The sequence below is a fragment of the Erpetoichthys calabaricus genome, chromosome 5, assembly GCF_900747795.2.
Source record: "Erpetoichthys calabaricus chromosome 5, fErpCal1.3, whole genome shotgun sequence".
Classification (NCBI taxonomy): domain Eukaryota; kingdom Metazoa; phylum Chordata; class Cladistia; order Polypteriformes; family Polypteridae; genus Erpetoichthys; species Erpetoichthys calabaricus.
The window spans coordinates 222,896,901-222,918,786 of record NC_041398.2 but is presented as its reverse complement, the minus strand read 5'-3'; the positions used below and the strand labels follow the sequence as shown (position 1 = coordinate 222,918,786).

At 39.9% G+C, this 21,886-nt stretch overlaps 1 protein-coding gene across 1 annotated transcript in view; it reads right to left on the bottom strand.

Annotated features, from left to right (window-relative positions):
- Positions 1-1,911: 1,911 nt before the first annotated feature.
- cfap53 (cilia and flagella associated protein 53) overlaps positions 1,912-21,886 on the bottom strand; it is a 41,299-nt gene continuing 21,324 nt past the window's right edge. Inside the window, exons 4-8 of the mRNA XM_028802584.2 lie at positions 12,498-12,801; positions 10,215-10,433; positions 5,926-6,142; positions 4,613-4,715; positions 1,912-2,701 (exon numbers count right to left, since the gene is read on the bottom strand). Of these exons, the coding sequence (XP_028658417.1) occupies positions 2,461-2,701; positions 4,613-4,715; positions 5,926-6,142; positions 10,215-10,433; positions 12,498-12,801 (1,084 nt within the window). The 3' untranslated portion in view covers positions 1,912-2,460. The remainder of the gene's footprint in view (positions 2,702-4,612; positions 4,716-5,925; positions 6,143-10,214; positions 10,434-12,497; positions 12,802-21,886) is intronic.

Below are 21,886 nucleotides of genomic sequence, written 5' to 3'. Positions count from 1 at the left end.
AGTTTTTTGTTCTACAGATGTTTCTCACATAATTTGCCTCCATTGTCATGTATTATACCTTCAAATTTTTTATTATCATTCAGCATAGAAACATGAGACTAAACATTTTCCTTCATAATCACTACAAACTAAATGGAATAAGCAATGTATACAAAATATTTCTGGGTGGAGTATTCCTTTAAACATATCCTTTCTGTAGCTTAACTTCAAATGATGTTTTAAATAACAATTTAAAGTTGTTTCAGTCCAATTTACTAGACAACCAAAAACAGAGATTTGCTCATTATATTTAGTAATTACTTAGGGGGCTTTGCCCCCTGCTCGCTTCACTCGCAAAAAAATGCTCCAGCCACTTTACGTCTCCGCCGCTCGCATTGTGATGGGGGGAGGGGACGGGTAGCTGAGCGCACGCTAAGGAGATGCGGTCTGATCATCTGCTGTCATTCTGCTGCTGCTGTCGAGCTGCGTGTTCTGCTTGTCGCGCTGTGCATCGATCATTTAAAAGCCTGTACAGCAGCTGTCCTTTTGTCTCACTGCCTTGTCTCACGGGACGTTATAGTGTCTCTTACAGGACGTCAGATTGTCTTCCGAGAAGATCACATATCGTCTCCTTCCAAGCCTTCCAAGATTTTTTTTTATAATAGAGAGACATTATTTCATCACAAGTTATATACAAAGTAACCAAAAAAGCAAAACGTTCAGCACAAACAACCAAACTCACTTCCATTACTGTGATCTAAGCCCTTACTTTTATTAAATGTACTCAAATCCTTACATGGTTCTTACTACGGGATTCAAAAACATTAACATTTACTAGGATCTTGACTTAAATAGACAAATGTGAAATTCAAAAAGATGACAGAGGGATTCTGAAGTTGCACAGATAAGTCCAGTTCGAGGAGACTAATATTTTAATAATATTTTAAAACAAAACATGAATTATTTTGTGTTCATACTGTCTGCAATGAAATAAAATTTGAGGAGAATTTATAACTTTCTTTTTTCTTTTTTTATTCACATTTTCCACACTGTCCCAACTTTTTCTGATTTGGGGTTGTAGTTCAGACAACTCTACTACTGATTTGTAAAAGATTCAATATGGAAGCCACCCATAGGCTTAGTTTGGTTCAAAACCCAAATCCGGCACCTAAGACCATGTAGGATAGACTGCAATTGCAGATATGATGGTGGTACTGGGTAAAAATGTACATAAAGAGGGATTTACTGGGTTTCCTCCAGGTGCTCTGGTTTCCTCCCACAATCCAAAGACATGCAGGTTAGGTGCATTGGCAATTCTAAATTGTCCCTAGTGTCTGCTTGGTGTGTGTGTGTGTGTGCGCCCTGCTCGGGGTTTGTTTCCTGCCATGCACCCTGTGTTGGCTTGGATTGACTCCAGCAGACCCCTGAGACCCTGTAGTTAGGATATAGCAGGTTGGATAATGGATGGATGGAAGATGAAGTGAGTATCCAGTGGAACAGCCTTCTTGAAGTTTACTAAAATCCTTACATTTCCAATGAGGATGGCCTACCACTGAAGATGAGATTGGGAGTGCAGGATAAGGATGACAACAAATGTAAACAGAGAAAAACAGAGTTTTAAAAAATTAACATAAACTAACTGACCTAAAAAACAGCCTTGTTGAAGAGTATTAAATCCCCATTTTCAAGGAGCACAAATGGCCACTGCAGAAGTAATGATGGAGTTTGGTAATGATTACAAGAAATGTAAACCATTACAAAGAAATGTTTTTAGGTTTGAAAAGCTCAAGGATTAACTGATGGACTTTCCTTTCTGAAGGCTACTAAAAATTTCCATGGCTAAGGGAGCTCAGTGACAATGGCTGCTGGGATTACATGGCAAGCAAAAAAGCATACAGTGGGTTTTATTAGGTGAAAGAAGTTGAGGCTTAATTGAAATGGCATATTCATCTTTTGCACTCCACCTTTTAAATGTTTAATTAATGAGAACAAATTTCCATAAAATGAAATTAAAGAAGGGGTACAAAGTAAAATAAAGTACAGCAGGCAAAATAACCTTACAATAGAGCAACTATGAAGCATGATACATTTTTAGTTTGCTTATATTATTTAGGAATGATACACTTTGTCTGATGATCAAATAAAATCAGTACTGGCGAACAACTATACCAATGTATATACAAGAGAATTTCATAATTTTATTACAAGAATGCCATTACCTAAAGAAAATAAGAATGAAGAGACTCAAAAACAGGCCAGTAGCTGAAATATTAATATTATAGACAGTAACAGCTGTTAAATAGTCTAACTGGAAACATCATCTAGCCATAATATTATTATCATAAATAATCAATATGAGTGGGAGTGTAGAGTTTCCAAAATTGGCAAACATTCTTTATGCATGTAAAAACTGCAACTTGAAAAAAAAATAGCCTTATACTGTTGGGGATGCCCTGAATTGTTTATCCCCGCAAATTAAAATTAGGATGGAAGCCAGTTTTTGGGGCTGGAGATACGTGACCTCCTAAAAGGATGGATATGCACCAGTTTCATGTACGGACGAGTGAGAATCTCTGCCAGCTTATCCTGAAACTTATTTTCTTCAGTCTGCCCATCTTCATACTCGCGCCACTGCTCCATCTTCTCTGTCTCCCGGAGATTTTGAATATGTGCCATCTGAGACAGTAGATGGTCCTGATATTCCTTGTTTGCTTTCCTTTGGCTGTAACAAACAAATTGAGAATTGGACAGGTTTGAAAAAAAAAAAAACAAATGACCTCTGAAATACTATACCAATGGCGCTACATCTATATAACGCCTCACTGTGACTGAAGCTGCCAAGCCAGACGTTTTCTTTCTTTTCAGTCATTCTGGTGTGTATTTGAGAGACAATTTGTTTTTTGCCATAACAATATTTACTTATTGAGAGCCTGTAAAAAATCAAATTTCCATTATCTATCTATCTATCTATCTATCTATCTATCTATCTATCTATCTATCTATCTATCTATCTATCTATCTATCTATCTATCTATCAATCAATGGAATTCCTTAAATTTAAGTTATGCTGTTATGGTGATACACTGAAGGCCTTCTCAATGTGAATACTTAGACAACTGCATCTGAATATACTGTAGATAGATCAGCATCACACTACAAGACTTCTATACTTCGAGTCAGAGGGGATACCAATCTTGACGACTGCATTGTTGACTTTGTTGCCTGAGGATGTCATATTACAAGACAGTAGCACAGAGGCCAATAATGTGCTGCCTGACAGGGCCCATGCTGTATGAAAGTTTTCAGGTATGGCGAGTTCAGTAGATTATTTTTCTTTTTTCCATTATGTCATGGTGTATAAAAAATTAGACATCAGAGAGATGAAGCTCACTTCTGTTTGCGAGGTATTGCTTACTCCTCATACTGTAGCTGCATGACATGCATTGTATTTCCCTTTGAGTAAGCACTCATTGGTTGTCAGCTCTCATATATAATCCCATTGGGATTAATAAAGTATCTATCTATCTATCTATCTATCTATCTATCTATCTATCTATCTATCTATCTATCTATCTATCTATCTATCTATCTATCTATCTATCTATCTATCTATCTATCTATCTATCTATCTATCTATCTATCTATCTATCTATCTATCTATCTATCTATCTATCTATACACAGAGCCCACCACTATGACTTAAGAAATCACAGACTGGTTAAATCGAGTCGCTGGGGGCATTTAGACTACGCAATTAGTGAACACAGGAGCATGCCACAACTGCCCCCAACTCACAAACATTATGTAAATCAAGTCTGCGAATGAAAAAATCGTGTAGAGTGACAGGGTCTTATGCTCTTCTATTAATTTCTACTAATGTCCTTGATTATGTGTTTTATTATTGCATTTAAAGACTTGTGTTGTATCAACTTTACCTTCCAGAATTTTAAAGATCTCAAACAAGAAACAAGAAAGCTTTCTATGATCAAGATAGAGATGTTTCAGCCACCTCATCATATTGGAGCATGACCTTTAGGACAGGGAATCCCTGGTTAATTTTTTCTGCACTTCTAGTGTTGCTGTATGTCCTTCTGAATTATTGTACCTGGAGTTACATTAATGTCTTTGTAGATATGATTGTATTCTAAATGTTTGCTCGGGTTTTATGATTTTGTATGCTAATGTCTGTAAATGTAACTTTCTATTTGAGCGTTCATTGTGTCTTTTACTATTAAACTGAATTTCTATTTCAATATAATGGATACTTGCACGAATTGGGAGATTTCTGTTTGTGACATTTAATAAATTTACTAACCTTTATGAAAACATGTTTTCTCTTTGTCATTATGGGTTATTGAATGTAGACTGATAGGCAAATAAGGCAAGTTTATCTATTTAAAATTAAACATACAACACAAATAAGATGTGCAGAAAGTGAAGGGGACAGAAAACTTTCTGAATCCATTCTTTAAAAGAGTTTTGTAAAACAACTTGGGCTTATTCATAATTCACATTTATGAAAATATTCTTAAAGAGCAATACAGAGAAAGGAAAAGTTATCTGAATAAATAGAACCTGCAAAGGCTACTAATGGACATTTCACAAAAGAAAAGAAAGCCCTCAATAAACCCACCTTGCTTTCCGTTCATCTTCCAAGGCATTCTGCTCCTCAAGTGCTTTATAGAGCGTCTCTTTGTCTTTCGCAAGCTGCATCTGTTCTGCCTTATTTTTATCCACTATTTAAAAGGACATCAAATAAAACAGTTTTAATTATTATACAGTATATCCAAACCTAACTTTTCCACTATAGAGTCATGGGAAGTCTGAGCCAATCATCAGGCACAGGCAGTAGCCAATCCATTGTGGAATCTACTAAGGCAAACACACTTTGACTAGGCAAGTTTGGGGAGATGGGAGAACCAACATAGTGGGTGAAAATGCTTGTAAACGTTAAGGAACATAAAAATCCAACAAAGACAGTCTCACTCAAGCCTTGTGTTGGAGGCCAATACATTGTACAACTTATTTAACAACACCAACCAACCTGACAAGTGTCACGTGAATTTAACTTGTTGGTGACACAGCCATTTTTATTTCTTTCTTGAACTTTCAAAAATTAGAATTTCAAATTATCAATATTTACAGGTGAACATGTACAGGTGTGGAATTCTGTTCAGGTTTGGTTCCTAGCTTGTGCCCCATGTTAAGGTCAATAACTCCATGACCTTAAATTGAATTAAATTGTGTAATGGGAGGCAACACTAGAGTGATGTCCTGGCCAGAATGGATGACGTTTCCATTTCCGGATGGGACTTTAAAATGGATGGACAAGGGGAGACAGCACTCCAAGACTCTCTGCTCCCCCATTACACGAGTTGGCAGTGTCCCTGGTTCGGTACACCCATGCATACACCCACAATGCATATTAGGAAGTGCAGCCCTAATGGCAGCTCTGCTGGGTTCCACGGATTGCCACCAGGGGGAGCTGCAAACAATGGCTGACAAACTCTACAAAGCCTGTGTGAAGATACAGTTGTGTCTGGAGTTTAGAGTTGGCCATAATGGATTTGAGAATGGTAGGTTACATCGATATTTATGGAAAATTCTTAAAATTCTTAAATCTTCTCCACTGAACCCACTGTATTTCTTCAGACTTGATTAAATAATGTATCACTGTAAAATACACCATGTTTTTAAAATGTTCAGTAAAAAGCATCTATTAATTTTTTGAACCCAATTTTACCAAATCAAGGTCTCAGGGGAACAAATCTAGTCAGCCTAGAGAGTTAACATTGGACACAATCCTGGAATCATTGCTGAAAGGGAGTATGATTTTTCTCAAGACAATATATTTTAAGTCTTAAACTGTAAATGAAAATGAAACTAATGCTTGAATAAAAAAAACCTCAGACAAAATTGAAAGTGGCAACAAAATGAAGATCTTACATTTTTCTTGGATTTGAAGTATCCGGGTGTCCATGACTTCCTTCATGAGGCGGTTCCTGGCCTCCCGCTCCAGACTCCACTGCTCATCTCTCTTGGCCCAAGACTTCTTAAGCTCTGCATCAAGGAGCTGATCCATCTCTCTTTCTTCACGTTTCTGCTCTTCCAGCTGCTCAGCCAAGTATTGTCTGTACCACTGCTGTTCATTCCGCAGCTCAATCTGCATGATAAATGGGTGGATATGGTTTTTTTTTTGCTTCAAAAGAATTTACTCCCATAATGAGAGCATCACTGAATGTAAACAGCATGAAGATCTGCTGTCCAGTTTATCAGGAAATCAGAAAACTATTACTTCACAAGGCTGAAAGTGATACATTTTTACCCACTCTACATGTTACATTTACTTTAGTAATTTAATTAAAATAACTATGCTTTTTAGCATAAATTTTTTTATTATTCTATTTAGTGCAATAATGTTAAAAAGATTTTTTTTTATAAAAAAAAAAGGTAAAATACTGATGTAATTTTGCTAAGTATCTTGTGATGGCATTTATTAGTTTGATAGTAAGCGTACATACAGTATGTACATCTATATGAGTTAATTTAAATTAACGCGAACTCTTAATGCACACTCAAAGCATTATTGTGCCTGTGTAAGAACAGTATACAAAATCAAAAAAAATATTTTTTCATCTCTTTCTGGCATGATTTTGTGTTAGCATATCCTTTAACTTACTTGCCTCTTTTACTTCACCATATGCTGCAGATTCTGACAAGCTGTTTTCTAATTCTCACTCTTAAATCCATTTACTTATTTCTCAAACATGATTACTACAGCACAGAGTTAATGAGGGGCCCGAGCTTATCAGTGAAGTTATGGATGTAAGACAGGATGCATCCTTGAAAAGCCCACCTGTCTATCACAGAATAGGCCACAATTGATTACGGTAGGCCAGTATAGTGCCAGTAATCAGCTTAATGTGCTCTCTTTTGAGATATGGTTGGCATAAACAAAGAGAACCTCCAAGGATACAGAAAGAATCTGTAAACATCACACACACACAAACACTAATAATTCCCATCCATCCAGAAACTGCACTAACCCATGTTGCAAACAACATTCTAAATCCTCTGGCAAAGTAAATTCTAGTAATTACTTTTTAGATTTAAGCACTTTTTAGATTTTTGACACTATTGACCACTCAATTCTGTTACACAAGGCTGGAAAATTAGGTTAGACTCACTGTGAGGAACCATCCATGCATGGCTTATCTCATATTTACCAAACTGATTTCAATATAGTATATACAGAAATGTGCTGAAAGTGCTTGTAATTTTCTGAAGTTCAATGATGTCCCACAGGGCTCAATACTCGGACATTTACTGTTTTCACTTTACATGTCTGCATTTGGAACTATCATTAAAAACATTATAGTAAGTTTCACTCATAGGCAGACGCGCGTTTCCAGGGGCATGGCCTATGACCAACGGTTCATTGGTATAACGGGATGAAAGGTCAGCTAGGAGCTCATTTCTTTATCCAATCTGTGGATACAATACCTTGAAGAAAAAAAAAAAAAGCTCTAACGCTATTCTTTTCTAGGGTTGCTTGGTTTTTGATTCCATCTGGGTTTTGGTCTCTATTTTTATTTTTATTAGCTTTCTTCTCTGGAAAACTTCACCTGTCAATTCTGAGGCAGGATACCAGCATATAAATACTGGAATATTATGAGGACTTCTAAATATGGAAAAAATTAATTCAGGCATTTATTTCTAGAAGGATTGACTACTGAAATGTGCTATTCACTGGCTGTTCAAATCGTTTTTATGCAGCTTTCACCTAATTCAAAATTTTGCTGCATGAATCTTTACAAGAACTATAAAGCATGATCACATAAATTCAGCTCTTAAGTTGTTACACTGGCTTTTAGTTGAGATCCAAGCTGTTTTCAAAATTCTCCTTCTTACTCAAAAACCTAAATGGCCAAGGCCTGCTTACATACCTGAACTTATCATTACTTACACAACAGAGTGCACATTAAGATCTCAACATGCTGGACTACTAAAAATTCCAATAATTAAACGAAGAACAGTGGGAGGTCTAGCTTTTTTTTGTTACAGGGCCCCAAAGCTGTAGAAAGATCTGCCTGCTTATTTATGAGATGCCCCTTCAGTCTCAGCTTTTAAATCCAGGGTAAAGACTCATTACTTTAGACCTGCATACCCTGACTAGAGCTGCTGCATATTGTATCACTGTTTGTTAGTCATTTGCATTACATTACATTAATGGTGAACTATTACTAATCCTCCTCCATTTTGTTTGTTTTCTCGGTGTCCTGCTATGGTACATGGTACCACTGCTCTATGTCCAAGCTGTTGTCCTGCCCATGGAAAGATATGATATACTGGGAGCCTTGAAATCAATGGATAGAAAGATTCTGTCATCATATTAAATGGCCTACCACAGACTCTACTGCACAATGAACAGGAGGATGGGGCGGCCATTTAGCTGAGAGCTCTAGAACTGTCTGACCTTGTCTTTGATTTCTCTGTTACAATTGACTATGGATGCTCCAGAGGTGTATTTTTCTCCAGGGATGCTGCTGTTTGAAGGTTTTGTTTTCCTCTCCTTCGTTGTTAACTGGCCACTGTCCAACAATAAATTAATGGACAGAGAGTGCTGTGCTCCATTTATGTTATTCAGTTTGAACCACTGTTTAAACAAATCCTTGTCTTTATGTGTACTCATTATGTAACTATTAATTTGTAAACTTTTACTTGTTTCTACCTAGCACTCTGCACCTACTCTTGGGTGAAGTATGTTAGGAAAAAATAAACTGTGCTGAATGGAATTGAATCCATCTATTTTCCATAATCCAACACAGGGATGTCGGGAAGTGTAGCCTGCATGCAAATTGGGACATGGTGCACAAATATAGACAGGTAACACAAAGGAAGATATATGCTTCCTGGGTTGGTATTGAAATCATGGAGCCCACAGATAAAAAGTGACTTAGTGGTACTTAAAACATATCAGGATAAACAATTCCAGAATTAATGTGAAGGTAACTGAATGAGATACTTTCAAATATGATGCTGTACTTAACATTTTTGAAAGGCCTGAAATTTTAGTGCATCTCTGAGCAACAATCAAAGGGAACATTGTTTTAATATTTTTGGTAAGCCATACAAGAAGCCACAGTGAAAAAAAATCAGGGTTGGCACGAGAGGGCTACATATGTAAGATTGACCAATATGGTGTGACTAGAAGGAATTACAGTATGAACATTAATCAATTTACTTATTACTACTCGGCTTAATATAATTATACGGAGGTATTGTCTATCCTGGTAAAAGCCAGCACTAGATAGGGTGCTAGTACATAGCAGGACACACTCACTCACACCACAAACTGGAATGCTGGCAGAAAAATTCTAGCACAGGAGGAGAACATGCAAAACCTACACAGATAGTACATTGACCAAGTCAATATTTAAACCAGGGGTGGGCAAAGTCATTCCTGGAGGGCCGCAGTGGCCGCGGGTTTTTGTTCCAACCCAGATGCTTAATTAGAAAACAACCCTTGCCAATAATTACATATCATGGCTTGTTAGTGCTTTAACTCTGCTGTCAAGTCATTCTCATATCCTTGATTTTTTTTCCATTCTAAGGATATCATCCAAATACTTTGAAGTGTAAAACGGATGGGTAATCCTCAGTCCTTCACTTTTTTCTCTTCTCTTTCCTTCCAAGTATTTAATTAAACCCAATAGTGCACGATAAATACACACAGGTGTTAAGGGTAACAAGCAAAATGGATAACTGCTGGTTTCTTTTGTCATTTGCATCTTATTGTTAATAAGGAACAATTAAAAACCGAGAATGCAGCTGTTTAAGACTTAAATAAGCAATAAGGGTTCAAAATCTTAATGAGGGAGATAACTAAAATGAAGCAGAAGTGTTTCTAGAGCAATAAGTGCTTCTTATTAAGCAATTGGGTTGGAACAAAAACCTGCAGCCACTGCGGCCCTCCAGGAATGACTTTACCCACCCCTGATTTAAACCAAAGTATCAGCTGCATCAATCTACATTAAGAAAACACCTAGCAAAACATTCAGAAGGGTACCCAACTGCTGTCCATCATCATCTGACATCACCATGGTGTCGTCACCATAGTAAAAGAAGTCCTCTAATGACTGTAAAACAGACCCTGACACATCAAGATATTTTCTTTAACTTTTGGTGTTCATGGGGCTCAAACTGTCTATCCCAAACAGAACAACATCTCTCACCTTTCTCCGTCGCCTTTCCTCAGTGTCATCTTGCTCCTCACCGAGAAGCTGCTCCAGTATCTTCATGTCCAATGCAAGTTCTTCCTGTGCTTCCTTGTTCAAGCGTTTCATCTTCAGTCTCAAAGACTCATCTAAGAGGTTCCGTGTCTTCTGCTGTTTCTGCAGTTTCTCAAGTTCAGTACGTTCCTTTTCCAGGAACAACATATTCCGCTGCTCATCCTGAGAACAAAAAAGAAAATCTAAATTGTCAAGCTAAAAATAAAAAAGCATTAATTTACTACACGTACTGACTCGGGAGTTTATTCAAAGAACTGTATTGACATGTTTTCAAGCATTGCTACTTTCCATTTATCCATCAATTTTTCAAACCCATTTATTCCAATACATGGTTATGGTGGACTGGGGCTGACGACATCAGCATTTAGGGCAAAGCAGGAAGCAATCCCAACTGAAGGTGCCAGTCACTTCTTACTTTTTAATAAATTAGAAAATGTGCAAAAATGGAATATATTGCCCCTTGAAACAGAATTGTGACTAGACATGTTGATGCTTTCAGTTAAGAAATGCAGTAAACATTTATAGGGTCCTTATCATCACCTGCACACAGCATAGAGAAATTCTTACTTGCATGTAGTAATCATTCTCCGATGCCATGACTAGAACTAGCTTCCTTGCGTTACATAGCTACATTATGGTATAATGCCTATATTTTAAATTACTTTTTTTTACTGGTTTTCAGTAACCATCAATCCATTCTCACGCACGAGCGATTAGGGAGCAGCTGATTGACCCGGTTTGTTGCGCAAAACGTTCCGCGAGGGAGCTACAGCAGTGTACTAATCCCTGTCTCTTTACTTCCTCAGAAAGGCCGAGGTGGCGGAGCCGTAAAGAGCGCCCGGACATATCAAGGAAACGCACACTTCCGGGTTCCTTTGTAGCAACTGACGAGCCCTGATGACGTCAGACTCCCAGAAACCATCGCAACACTTCCCAGCATCCCTCCACATTATTTCCTGTCCGCCATTATAAAATGTCCGTCCTTCCCTGCTTAATTTGTCGATTTTGAGTTGCTGAAACTGACTTGACCGTTTTGATTTACAGTATACGGGGCGTAAAAACCCCAACCCTTAATCTGTTGTCGTGTATTTATTTCACACTATCCACTAATTTATATAATCCAATTTTAGGGCCATGGGAACCTGGATATGGCACCCTTGTATGACAGTGCATGACAGGCCATTGTTAATTGCCCATCACTAATAAAGGATATAAATGTTCTTGGCAATTTACATTCATTATAGAGTGAAGAGGAGGAGGAGGTCGAGAGCATGCACTGATACAGCACATTGTCACCCAGAGTGACAATCCTGCCACAAGCCCTGAAGTTTCCCTTGCAAGTTGGAGGACCTGCTTGCAGGGCTGGTTGCAGGTTAACGTTATACCCACGACGGAGCAATTGCAGGTTAAGGACCTTGCTCAAGGGCCCAACATTGTGGAATCACTTTTGGCATTTACAGGATTCAATCTGACAACCTTCCACTTTGTGGAAGCTAAAAACCCCACCCATCCGTCCATTGACAAAAGTGCTTAGTCAAGCCAGTTCTTAGTTGTAAAAACATCAGAAGCAAGCCAAGATCAAACTCTGGATGGGGTTTCAATCCACTGCACACTTACTTGCACAAAGACTATTTATATATTGCGATGGAGAGCTGGAACTCTTACCCAGATGGGACGAGGCAATACCTCCCCCGGGATTACAGAGCGCAGCCCCCCTGGCTTGCTACGGTGCCATGGGGTTGGAGCATGGAAGCTTAACTCTGCCAGGGCCCATGGCCCCCGCCAGGGGGTGCAAGGGAAATAGTTGAGCCCCACTTAGCAGGACACCTGCCACACCCGGAAGTACTGCCAGAAGAAGATCACCAGACACCTGGAAGCACTTCCGAGTGCCCTTAAAAAGGAGCCAGCTACCACTACTCCTGGGGCCAGAGTCAGGAGTAAGCAGATAAAGCTTGAGAGAGGAGCGGAGGTGGAAGGAAAGACAGAGATAGAGAGAGAGAGAAAGAAAGAAGAGAAGTGAGGAGAAGAGAAGAAAGGACTGTGTATTTTGGTGCTTGTACTTTGTTACAGGTAGGAGACAAAAAAAAGTTTCCCACTCTGAATAAAGCCTCTGTTGTGCTGGGACTTGTTTCTTTGTCTGTTGTGTCAGGTGTCAGGGGAGCTGTGTGGGCCCTGGTCTCCAGATTATGCATATTAAATGAATTAAAATTAGATAAATTAACCTACAGTCAACCGTGCTTCCTCTTCTTTTAGCCTCTTTTCTTCAAGCCGCTGGGCTTCTGCAGCTGCTTTCTGGACCTGAAGGACATCCAGCGTCTCTCGCATCCTTTCTGCCCGCTTCTGAACCTGCTGTTCTTCTCGTTCTGCCTTGGCTTGCCTATCCTTCTCCCAGAGATCTGCGAAAAATTGCTCCTCTTCTTTCTGTTTTTGTAGTATCTGCTCCTTAAGGTTAAGTTGTGCCATCCTCTCAGAGAATACCTGCTCAGTATGGCGACGACTCATCTCTGTCCGAAGCTCTTCAGTTTGTTCCCTTTAGGAATATATCAAAAACCAAGGTAAACAGGTATACATTAGTCTTTTACATATGGTATATTTAATGTTACACTCTTACTCATGCTTAGTTATAGCCACTTATACCCAGGAAGATTAGTAGAATACACATTTTATACATGCAATGTATTATATACTGTGGTGGGTTGGCACCCTGCCCAGGATTGTGTCCCTGCCTTGTGCCCTGTGTTGGCTGGGATTGGCTCCAGCAGACCCCCGTGACCCTGTGTTCGGATTCAGCGGGTTGGAAAATGGATGGATGGATGTATTATATACTGACATTGCAAGGCAACCCATCCAACAAAGGGGATGGAGTATTGTCAATTCCAAATGCAAGCATAAACACATAGATAACACATCTGACATAGAATCTATTATGCTGTAATACTTATACATTTTTTGCATTCATGGCAGTCAAAAACTTCCGCAAGATGTCTAAATGTCCACAGTAGCTTTAGAAGGTCTAGTCAAAATTGTAAAATTACTATACATTACCAAAGAACACACATGCCTCTGATCCTAAGATAGAAGAAGTGAAATCATATGGACCATGTCTTGGAAGATTATCAATAGAGGCTCCCATTGATGCAAAAGATAAGCAGCTGTAGATATATCTTATGTGTTCTAAATTGTTTCTTCTTTCAGTTTCTGTGAATGTTATAATGTCTTTTATTAGCTGTAGTGCTAACGCAATACCACCCCACAGTAAGCATACTGCCGATGTAATTTTTGTAAATAGTGCTCTTCAACCAAACACTGTTGTAAGGGTGTAAAAGCATTGTTTCCACATGGACAGAAGTTAATATTTAATGTTTGTCAGTGAACATTTTTTTGTTGTCATTCTTGCATTCTGTATCGTGGAGTATGCCTAGCATGTCAATGAACCATAATATTGTTCACTTGCTCAATGGCACCATATTCAGGTTTACCTCTTGCTTTGCTATGTGCTTCAGCGTCTTTCAATCTTATTGTTTCTCGTTCTTCACCACTAAAGTGCCTCCTGTGTTTGATCTGATGCTCTAGAGATGTCGGTCCTGAAGTTGTTTTCTGTGTGTACACTGTAGTTTGCCATCAGAATGTTCACTTTGGTGTGAGTTTACAGGAACAGGTCAGTTTGTGGAGGCATTCGTTTTGTCTTTGTTGAGTGTGCATTCTGTATCCTGTACGTGACGCTCAAAAGATGGCACAGCTGTTCTACTTCTTGACCCTATGAGAGGCCTCAGCAATAGCTGTTCTTTACCGTTCTGCAATGTCAACCTCTCGAGCAGTTTGTCATAAAAAGAACCTTCACAGAGGTTTGCTTTTCGAACAGATATCATTCCATAAGCTTTCAATTAGTAATCATGTCACAGACGGACGCAACCTTTAGTATTTTTATACTGTGTGTATATATATTGTGGCAGGAGGTTGGGGGCCAGACCCAGCCAGGATGCCTGGAAGGACCGAGAGGCAATCTATACATCCCCCGGGCCACGAGGGGGTGACCGCTCTGGACAGCAGAAGGACCACGGGGAAGAAGCAGTTAGGCTGAAACCCGTGGGGGCCCGTGGCTACCACCAGGAGGCGCCCCAAGCCTCATAAAGCCCAGGAAATCTGCACTTCCGCCATACCAGGGAGGGTGGAGGAAGAACCTCCCAGGGACGCCCACAGTGCTTCCGGGTACTCATGCGGCATTTCCGCCACACCAGGAAATGCCGCCGGAAGAACATCAGCAAGCACCTGGAACACATCTGGGTGACTATAAAGGGGGCTGCCTTCCTACAGTCGGGGAGCGAGAGTCGGGAGCTGGAGGAGGACGAAGCTCCAGCGAGACGAAGAAAGGCAGCCCACGGACGTTAAAAGGCCCGTGTAAGGGTGTTTGGTGCTGGAAGCACTGTGTGCTGTCCGGGACTGTGGTGAACAGTGTAAATATTTGTAAATAAATCGTGTGTGGTGGACTTAAGACGGTGTCTGTCTGTGGTCGGGCTGGCTATCACTATATATATATATTTATGGGCGGAACGGTGGCTGCTGCCGGTGGCGCTGCTGCCTCGCAGTAAGGAGACCTGGGTTCACTTCCTGGGTCCTCCCAGCGTGGAGTTTGCATGTTCTCCCCGTGTCTGCGTCGGTTTCCTCCGGGTGCTCCGGTATCCTCCCACGGTCCAAAGACATGCAGGTTAGGTGTACTGGCGATTCTAAATTGGCCCTAGTGTGTGCTTGGTGTGTGTGTCCTGCGGTGGGTTGGCGCCCTGCCCGGGATTGGTTCCCTGCCTTGCGCCCTGTGTTGGCTGGGATTGACTCCAGCAGACCCCCCGTGACCCTGTGTTCGGATTCAGCGGGTTGGATAATGGATGGATGGATATATATACAGTGAATCCTCGCTATATCGCGCTTCGCCTTTCGCGGCTTCACTCCATCGCGGATTTTATATGTAAGCATATTTAAATATATATCGCAGATTTTTCGCTGCTTCGCGGGTTTCTGCGGACAATGGGTCTTTTAATTTCTGGTACATGCTTCCTCAGTTGGTTTGCCCAGTTGATTTCATACAAGGGACGCTATTGGCAGATGGCTGAGAAGCTACCCAACTTACTTTCTCTCTCTCTCTCTCTCTCTCTTGCGCTGACGTAGGGGGGTGTGAGCAGGGGGGCTGTGTGCAGCTGCTTCCTGAAGGACATGCTGCACGGTGCTTCGCATACTTAAAAGCTCAAAGGGCACGTATTGATTTTTGACTTTATTTTTCTGTGGTTATCTCTCTCTCTTCCTCCTCCTGACAGAGGGGGTGTGAGCTGCTGCCTTCAACAGCTTTGTACCGGGCGGTGCTTCGCATACTTAAAAGCCAAAAAACCCTATTGATTTTTTTTTGACTGCTTGCTTTGTTCTCTGTCTCCTGACGCGCACTCCTTTGAAAAGGAAGATATGTTTGCATTCTTTTAATTGCGAGACAGAACTGTCATCTCTGTCTTGTCATGGAGCACAGTTTAAACTTTTGAAAAAGAGACAAATGTTTGTTTGCAGTGTTTGAATAACGTTCCTGTCTCTCTACAACCTCCTGTGTTTCTGAGCAAATCTGTGACCCAAGCATGACATTCTAAAAATAACCATATAAACATATGGTTTCTACTTCGCGGATTTTCCTATTTCGCGGGTGGCTCTGGAACGCAACCCCCGCGATGGAGGAGGGATTACTGTATATATATATATACTAGGGGTCTCCGCCCCCTGCTCGCTTCGCTCGCCAACCCCTGGTGTTGGGAATGAGAAAGAGCGTGATGTATGAATGAGATATAGAATAGTGTGAAGGTGTAGATGATGCAAATAGAAAGCAAACAATAAAGTGTGTGGCACAGTGTAAAGGTTTATTTGAAAATTTCTTTGTACACGCCGTTTAAGTGTAAAAGGTAATTCCAGCTCAGAACTTGTAAGGTCATTTAAGATGGTTATTGTTGTGATCAGAGTCAAGTTTGTCAGAACTTAGAAAGAGTTGTGTCTCTCCAGGAAGTAATGGAATGACTTGGGTATTAATGTTCTCCACATTAATATTTTTTGGACGTAATATAGTGCGTTGTGTTAAAAGGGGCATTTGGTCTAATGAGATTGCTGTTCCAAATGTCTCTGTAACTAAGTCGTCGCAGATTAAGGCTTGAGGAATTGTAATAATATGTGGCTGAAGTCCATCTGTATTGGTGAGTGTACCATCTCTCAGTTGTAATAAGCAATTGTTATGATCTGGTTCTGGACATCGCATCTTTTTTACTAACTGTATCTTTTGAAAGCAATGCCAATTGTCTGCGTATTTTAAGGTGCACTGAACAATAGCTGAGTGCATGGCATCTGGAAGAATAGCTAATCACTGTTTAAAATCTCCTCCTAATAAAAGTACCTTTCCTCCAAATGGAATATTATTATTCATAAACGTTTGTAGAAGTTTATGAATGGTGTTGAGTAAGTGACTTCATGCCATTGAACATTCATCAATAAACAACATTTTTTCAAGACGGATGTCACGTGCAGTGCCACCGTTAATGTTCATAGTGGATACCGAGTTGTAGGATCTAATGCAGTTGATAAAGATTTCACTTTCAGGTACATCGTCAGTTAGAAGCTTCTGTAGATATTCAGTATATGAATGTAAAGAAGGCAGTCTAATTTGACCCTTTTGACAACAACGTCTAAATGTATTACTTGTATTGCCAGTTGTTTCTTCAGGGAAGTGAACTGAATGACAATGATTGCAAATGACATTCATTAATCCGAATGAATTTTTCCGGGGTATGTTTTGCTTGTGCCGTTTGAGAGGCGCGTTGTTGCATATGTAGTATTTGGGACGTGTTGTTTTGGAGCTGTAATCGATTTGCCTGTGCTGTGTGAGAAGCCCGTTGTAGCCTTCCTTGCCGTTAACGTATGTCTGAGACGGGAGGTGTTTCGTTTTGAATCCGTGCCTGTTGCGATGCAGCACTTTGATTGATAGTTTGCGTCATGTGGATCCAGGATGTAGATTTGTGCATATTTGCGTTGTTGATTTGTTTCAGGGTGCACTGTTCCAATGCGATGCAGTATTTGTGCACATATGGGAAAGCAGTATGGGCCATTGCCTTTTGGTGGCCTGATATTTACTAAAAGCAAATGAACTATTGTAGGATCTAACGCAGTTCATAAAGTTTTTACTTTTAGGTACATCGTTAGTTAGAAGCTGTAGTTGAGCTTTGCGTTTTTGGAGTCGAGACATTTTTTCTTTTAGAAATATGGATAAGTAATAAGAAGTATTGCACTCACTGTTAATATGGAGACTTTTCTGCGGTTGAACGGTTAATAGTGCCTTATGGTAATGAGATCCACCTATGCTGCATAGCCGTCTATTTTGTTGTTTCTTTCATGTTCGTGTGTTTGTTCCTGTTATCCTTTCCTTTTCGTTTTGTACCCGTGACCGTGTATTCATGACTTGTTTCAATATGTTTCCTTTTCTGCAGTTGAACGGTTAATAGTGCTTTATTGTAAGGAGATCCACCAATGCTGACACCTATGCTGTCTAGTGTGAAGGTGCTGACGTTCACTTTAGAATATGTGGCTTTGGGTGTGACTTCTTATGGATGTGGGTGGGGGGGGGGGGGGGGTTTTGAGGATTGTTGTTGCGCGAGCGTCTTCTTTCTTTTTGTGTTCCTGTGTCTTGTTGAATCCCCCTCTTTGTGTGTGTCCCGTCCCTCGCTTGTAGGGTCTGTGGGGTGGTTTTGTGTTCTTTTTTTTGTGTTCCATGGGCTTGTTGAATCCCCCTCTTGGTGTGTGTCCCGTCCGGTGCCTGTAGGGGGGGGGGTGCCTTGCTGTTGTGCGCGAGCCTCTTTTTTTTTTTTTGGGTCTAGTTTCGTGTGCAATGTGTTTGGTGCTTTACTTGCGTTTGAATACTTTTTTATGTGCCTTTTCCTTTTTTCGGTGCTCTTTGCGCCTCATTTCTCAATTTTTCCTATGCTCACTCCTTTTTTCTGTGGTCTTGTCCGCCTCTCTCGCCCTCTTTTGTCTGCCTTTCTCGGCTCCTCAGCCGACTCTCGCGGACTCTTTTTGCGCCTGCGCAGTACGTCTTTTTGCAGCTACGGCCCATTGCAGGCACCGACTCTCGCGGACTCTTTTCGCGCCTGCGCAGTACGTCTTTTTGCAGCTACGGCCCATTGCCGGATGTGCCTGCGTCCATCATCCGGTTTAGCATTCTCGGTTAGTAATATGGATATATATATATATATACACACACAGGTGCTGGTCATAAAATTAGAATATCATGACAAAGTTGATTTATTTCAGTAATTCCATTCAAAAAGTGAAACTTGTATATTAGATTCATTCATTACACACAGACTGATGTATTTCAAATGTTTATTTCTTTTAATGTTGATGATTATAACTGACAACTAATGAAAGTCCCAAATTCAGTATCTCGGAAAATTAGAATATCAATTAAGACCAATGCAAAAAAAGGATTTTTAGAAATGCTGGCCAACTGAAAGGTATGAACATGAAAAGTATGAGCATGGACAGCACTCAATATTTAGTTGGGGCTCCTTTGGCCTGGATTACTGCAGCAATGCGGCGTGGCATGGAGTCGATCAGTCTGTGGCACTGCTCAGGTGTTATGAGAGCCCATGTTGCTCTGATAGTGGCCTTCAGCTCTTCTGAATTGTTGGGTCTGGCGAATTGCATCTTCCTCTTCACAATACCCCATAGATTTTCTATGGGGTCAAGGTCAGGCGAGTTTGCTGGCCAATCAAGAACAGGGATACCATGGTCCTTAAACCAGGTACTGGTAGCTTTGGCACTGTGTGCAGGTGCCAGGTCCTGTTGGAAAATTAAATCTGCATCTCCATAAAGTTCGTCAGCAGCAAGAAGCATGAAGTGCTCTAAAACTTCCTGGTAGATGGTTGCGTTGACCTTGGACCTCAGAAAACACAATGGACCAACACCAGCAGATGACATGGCACCCCAAACCATCACTGACTGTGGACATTTTACACTGGACCTCAAGCAACGTGGATTCTGTGCCTCTCCTCTCTTCCTCCAGACTCTGGGACCTTGATTTCCAAAGGAAATGCAAAATTTACTTTCATCAGAGAACATAACTTTGGACCACTTGGCAGCAGTCCAAAGGCGAGACGCTTCTGACGCTGTCTCTTGTTCAAGAGTGGCTTGATACAAGGAATGCGACAGCTGAAACCCATGTCTTGCATACATCTGTGCGTGGTGGTTCTTGAAGCACTGACTCCAGCTACAGTCCACTCTTTGTGAATCTCCCCCACATTTTTGAATGGGTTTTGTTTCACAATCCTCTCCAGGGTGCAGTTATCCCTATTGCTTGTACACTTTTTTCTACCACATCTTGTCTTTTCCTTCGCCTCTCTATTAATGTGCTTGGACACAGAGCTCTGTGAACAGCCAGCCTCTTTAGCAATGACCTTTTGTGTCTTGCCCTCCTTGTGCAAGGTGTCAATCGTCGTCTTTTGGACAACTGTCAAGTCAGCAGTCTTCCCCATGATTGTGTAGCCTACAGAACTAGACTGAGAGACCATTTAAAGGCTTTTGCAGGTGTTTTGAGTTAATTAGCTGATTAGAGTGTGGCACCAGGTGTCTTCAATATTGAACCTTTTCACAATATTCTAATTTTCAAGATACTGAATTTGGGTCTTTCATTAGTTGTCAGTTATAATCATCAACATAAAAAGAAATAAACATTTGAAATACATCAGTCTGTGTGTAATGAATGAATCTAATATACAAGTTTCACTTTTTGAATGGAATTACTGAAATAAATCAACTTTGTCATGATATTCTAATTTTATGACCAGCACCTGCATATATATATATATTCTGTTTTGAGTGTTAAAAGAGGTCTGAGAGGTGAAATTAAAGGAGAATATCACTTGCAGAGGAAAGGCTCACTGTTGACTAGGTAGGCTTATTAACTGAAAATATGGGTTGGGCCCTATAGTAAGCAATAAATATAATTAATAATAAGGAAATCAATATGATTTATGCTTTAAAAGGTTATATGTAACTTTTTTGTACAAACTGCCATATACAGATTTAGCTTTCATTTGCACACTGAGTACAACTTAATAGGGAGTTGGATTGTAAGCATATGAACACAGTTCCGGGTCATTGTTATACTGTTGAGATCTCTGAAAGTAAAAATGTTGGTTTGCTCTGCTAGATGATGATGTACTGCTTAATGTGATATCTGGGGGGAGGTATAATGGGAAAACAGAAGGGAACATTGGTTTCAGAAGCAAGATTTCTCAGATTCAATAAATGGTGGCAGCAGGGCTAGAATTTATCTCAAAATATTTGAGAACCTGAAGGGCTAGTAAGGTGAAAAGTTTACTAGCAGTGGAAAATTTGCACTAATCCTTTCTGCAAAATACCTCAGATAAACATCAAAATGAGCAAAAAAATTATATATCTAGCATCACATGTATAGTTGTAGATGTTTGAATTAGCAAAGCAGTATTGAGACAATAGTGACCAATGTTGGACAAGTGTTAACAACTCAAAGCATCCATGAAAAAATCTCACGTTACCTGTGTCACACACCTGTGTCATCCAGTTGTACACTTATAACATTCCAAATATGTGTTTTACTAAAATACTGTTAAATAAATCACTTCTGGAAAACTATGAACTAAAATGGAACAAGCTCAGACTTGCCTCAGCATTAGAAGACCCTCCACCCATTCATTTTTCATGAGTACAGCCCAGTAACAACTTATTCATTGGCTACCATTGCATGTCATGTGATATTGACAGTGCAACATTCACGCAGAAACATGTACAACTAAAGATTAAAATTAAAAAAAAAAGCGAGTGAAACCATTCCAATAACCTGCCTCGTACTTGTGCATATACAAGATGCTTCAGAAGCAAAAGGTCCATTCATCCGTGTAGTTTCACAGCCTACCATTAAATAAATACGAGGTGCACCAGTTGGGACTAGCTGCTATGAATATAAATGTAGCAAAGGGAGTTGGGTCTGCAATTTAAATGTTCAAATGTCTGAGAGAATTCTGTTTTAGCTCATAATAGCATTGTCCGCAAGTGACTTATTTAACAATATTTTAACAAAAAAATGTGTTCGAGACGTTGTGTGCGTAAAATTGGATAACTTGAAATGTGGTTAATGAGAAACATGTTTGCTGTTGTCCAACGCTAGTCACCATAGACTTGTATAAGAAAATCTGTCATCTCCATTCTGCATGACAAAATGTGATATAAATTTTTTCTCTACAAATAACAAGGGGCCATTAACATATAAAAAATATATTCTTAAAACTGGATCGAGGTCTTTAAAGTCTAAGCTGTACAGGCCTGAATATGGTAAGCCATTTTAACATTTAATGGCTCCTGCTAGTACCTATTTTCTGTATCTACAAGGCATGAGTATGGGAAACCATTTTAACATTTAATGACTCCTGCTAGTTCCTATTTTCTGTATCTACAATTATATTTTGACTTGTCAACTGTTCTAATCTGTAATCCATAATTACATTTTGAATGGTGAGAATTGAAATAGTAGATGTCTGAAATTGTGTTTTACTAAAAAAAAAAAACTT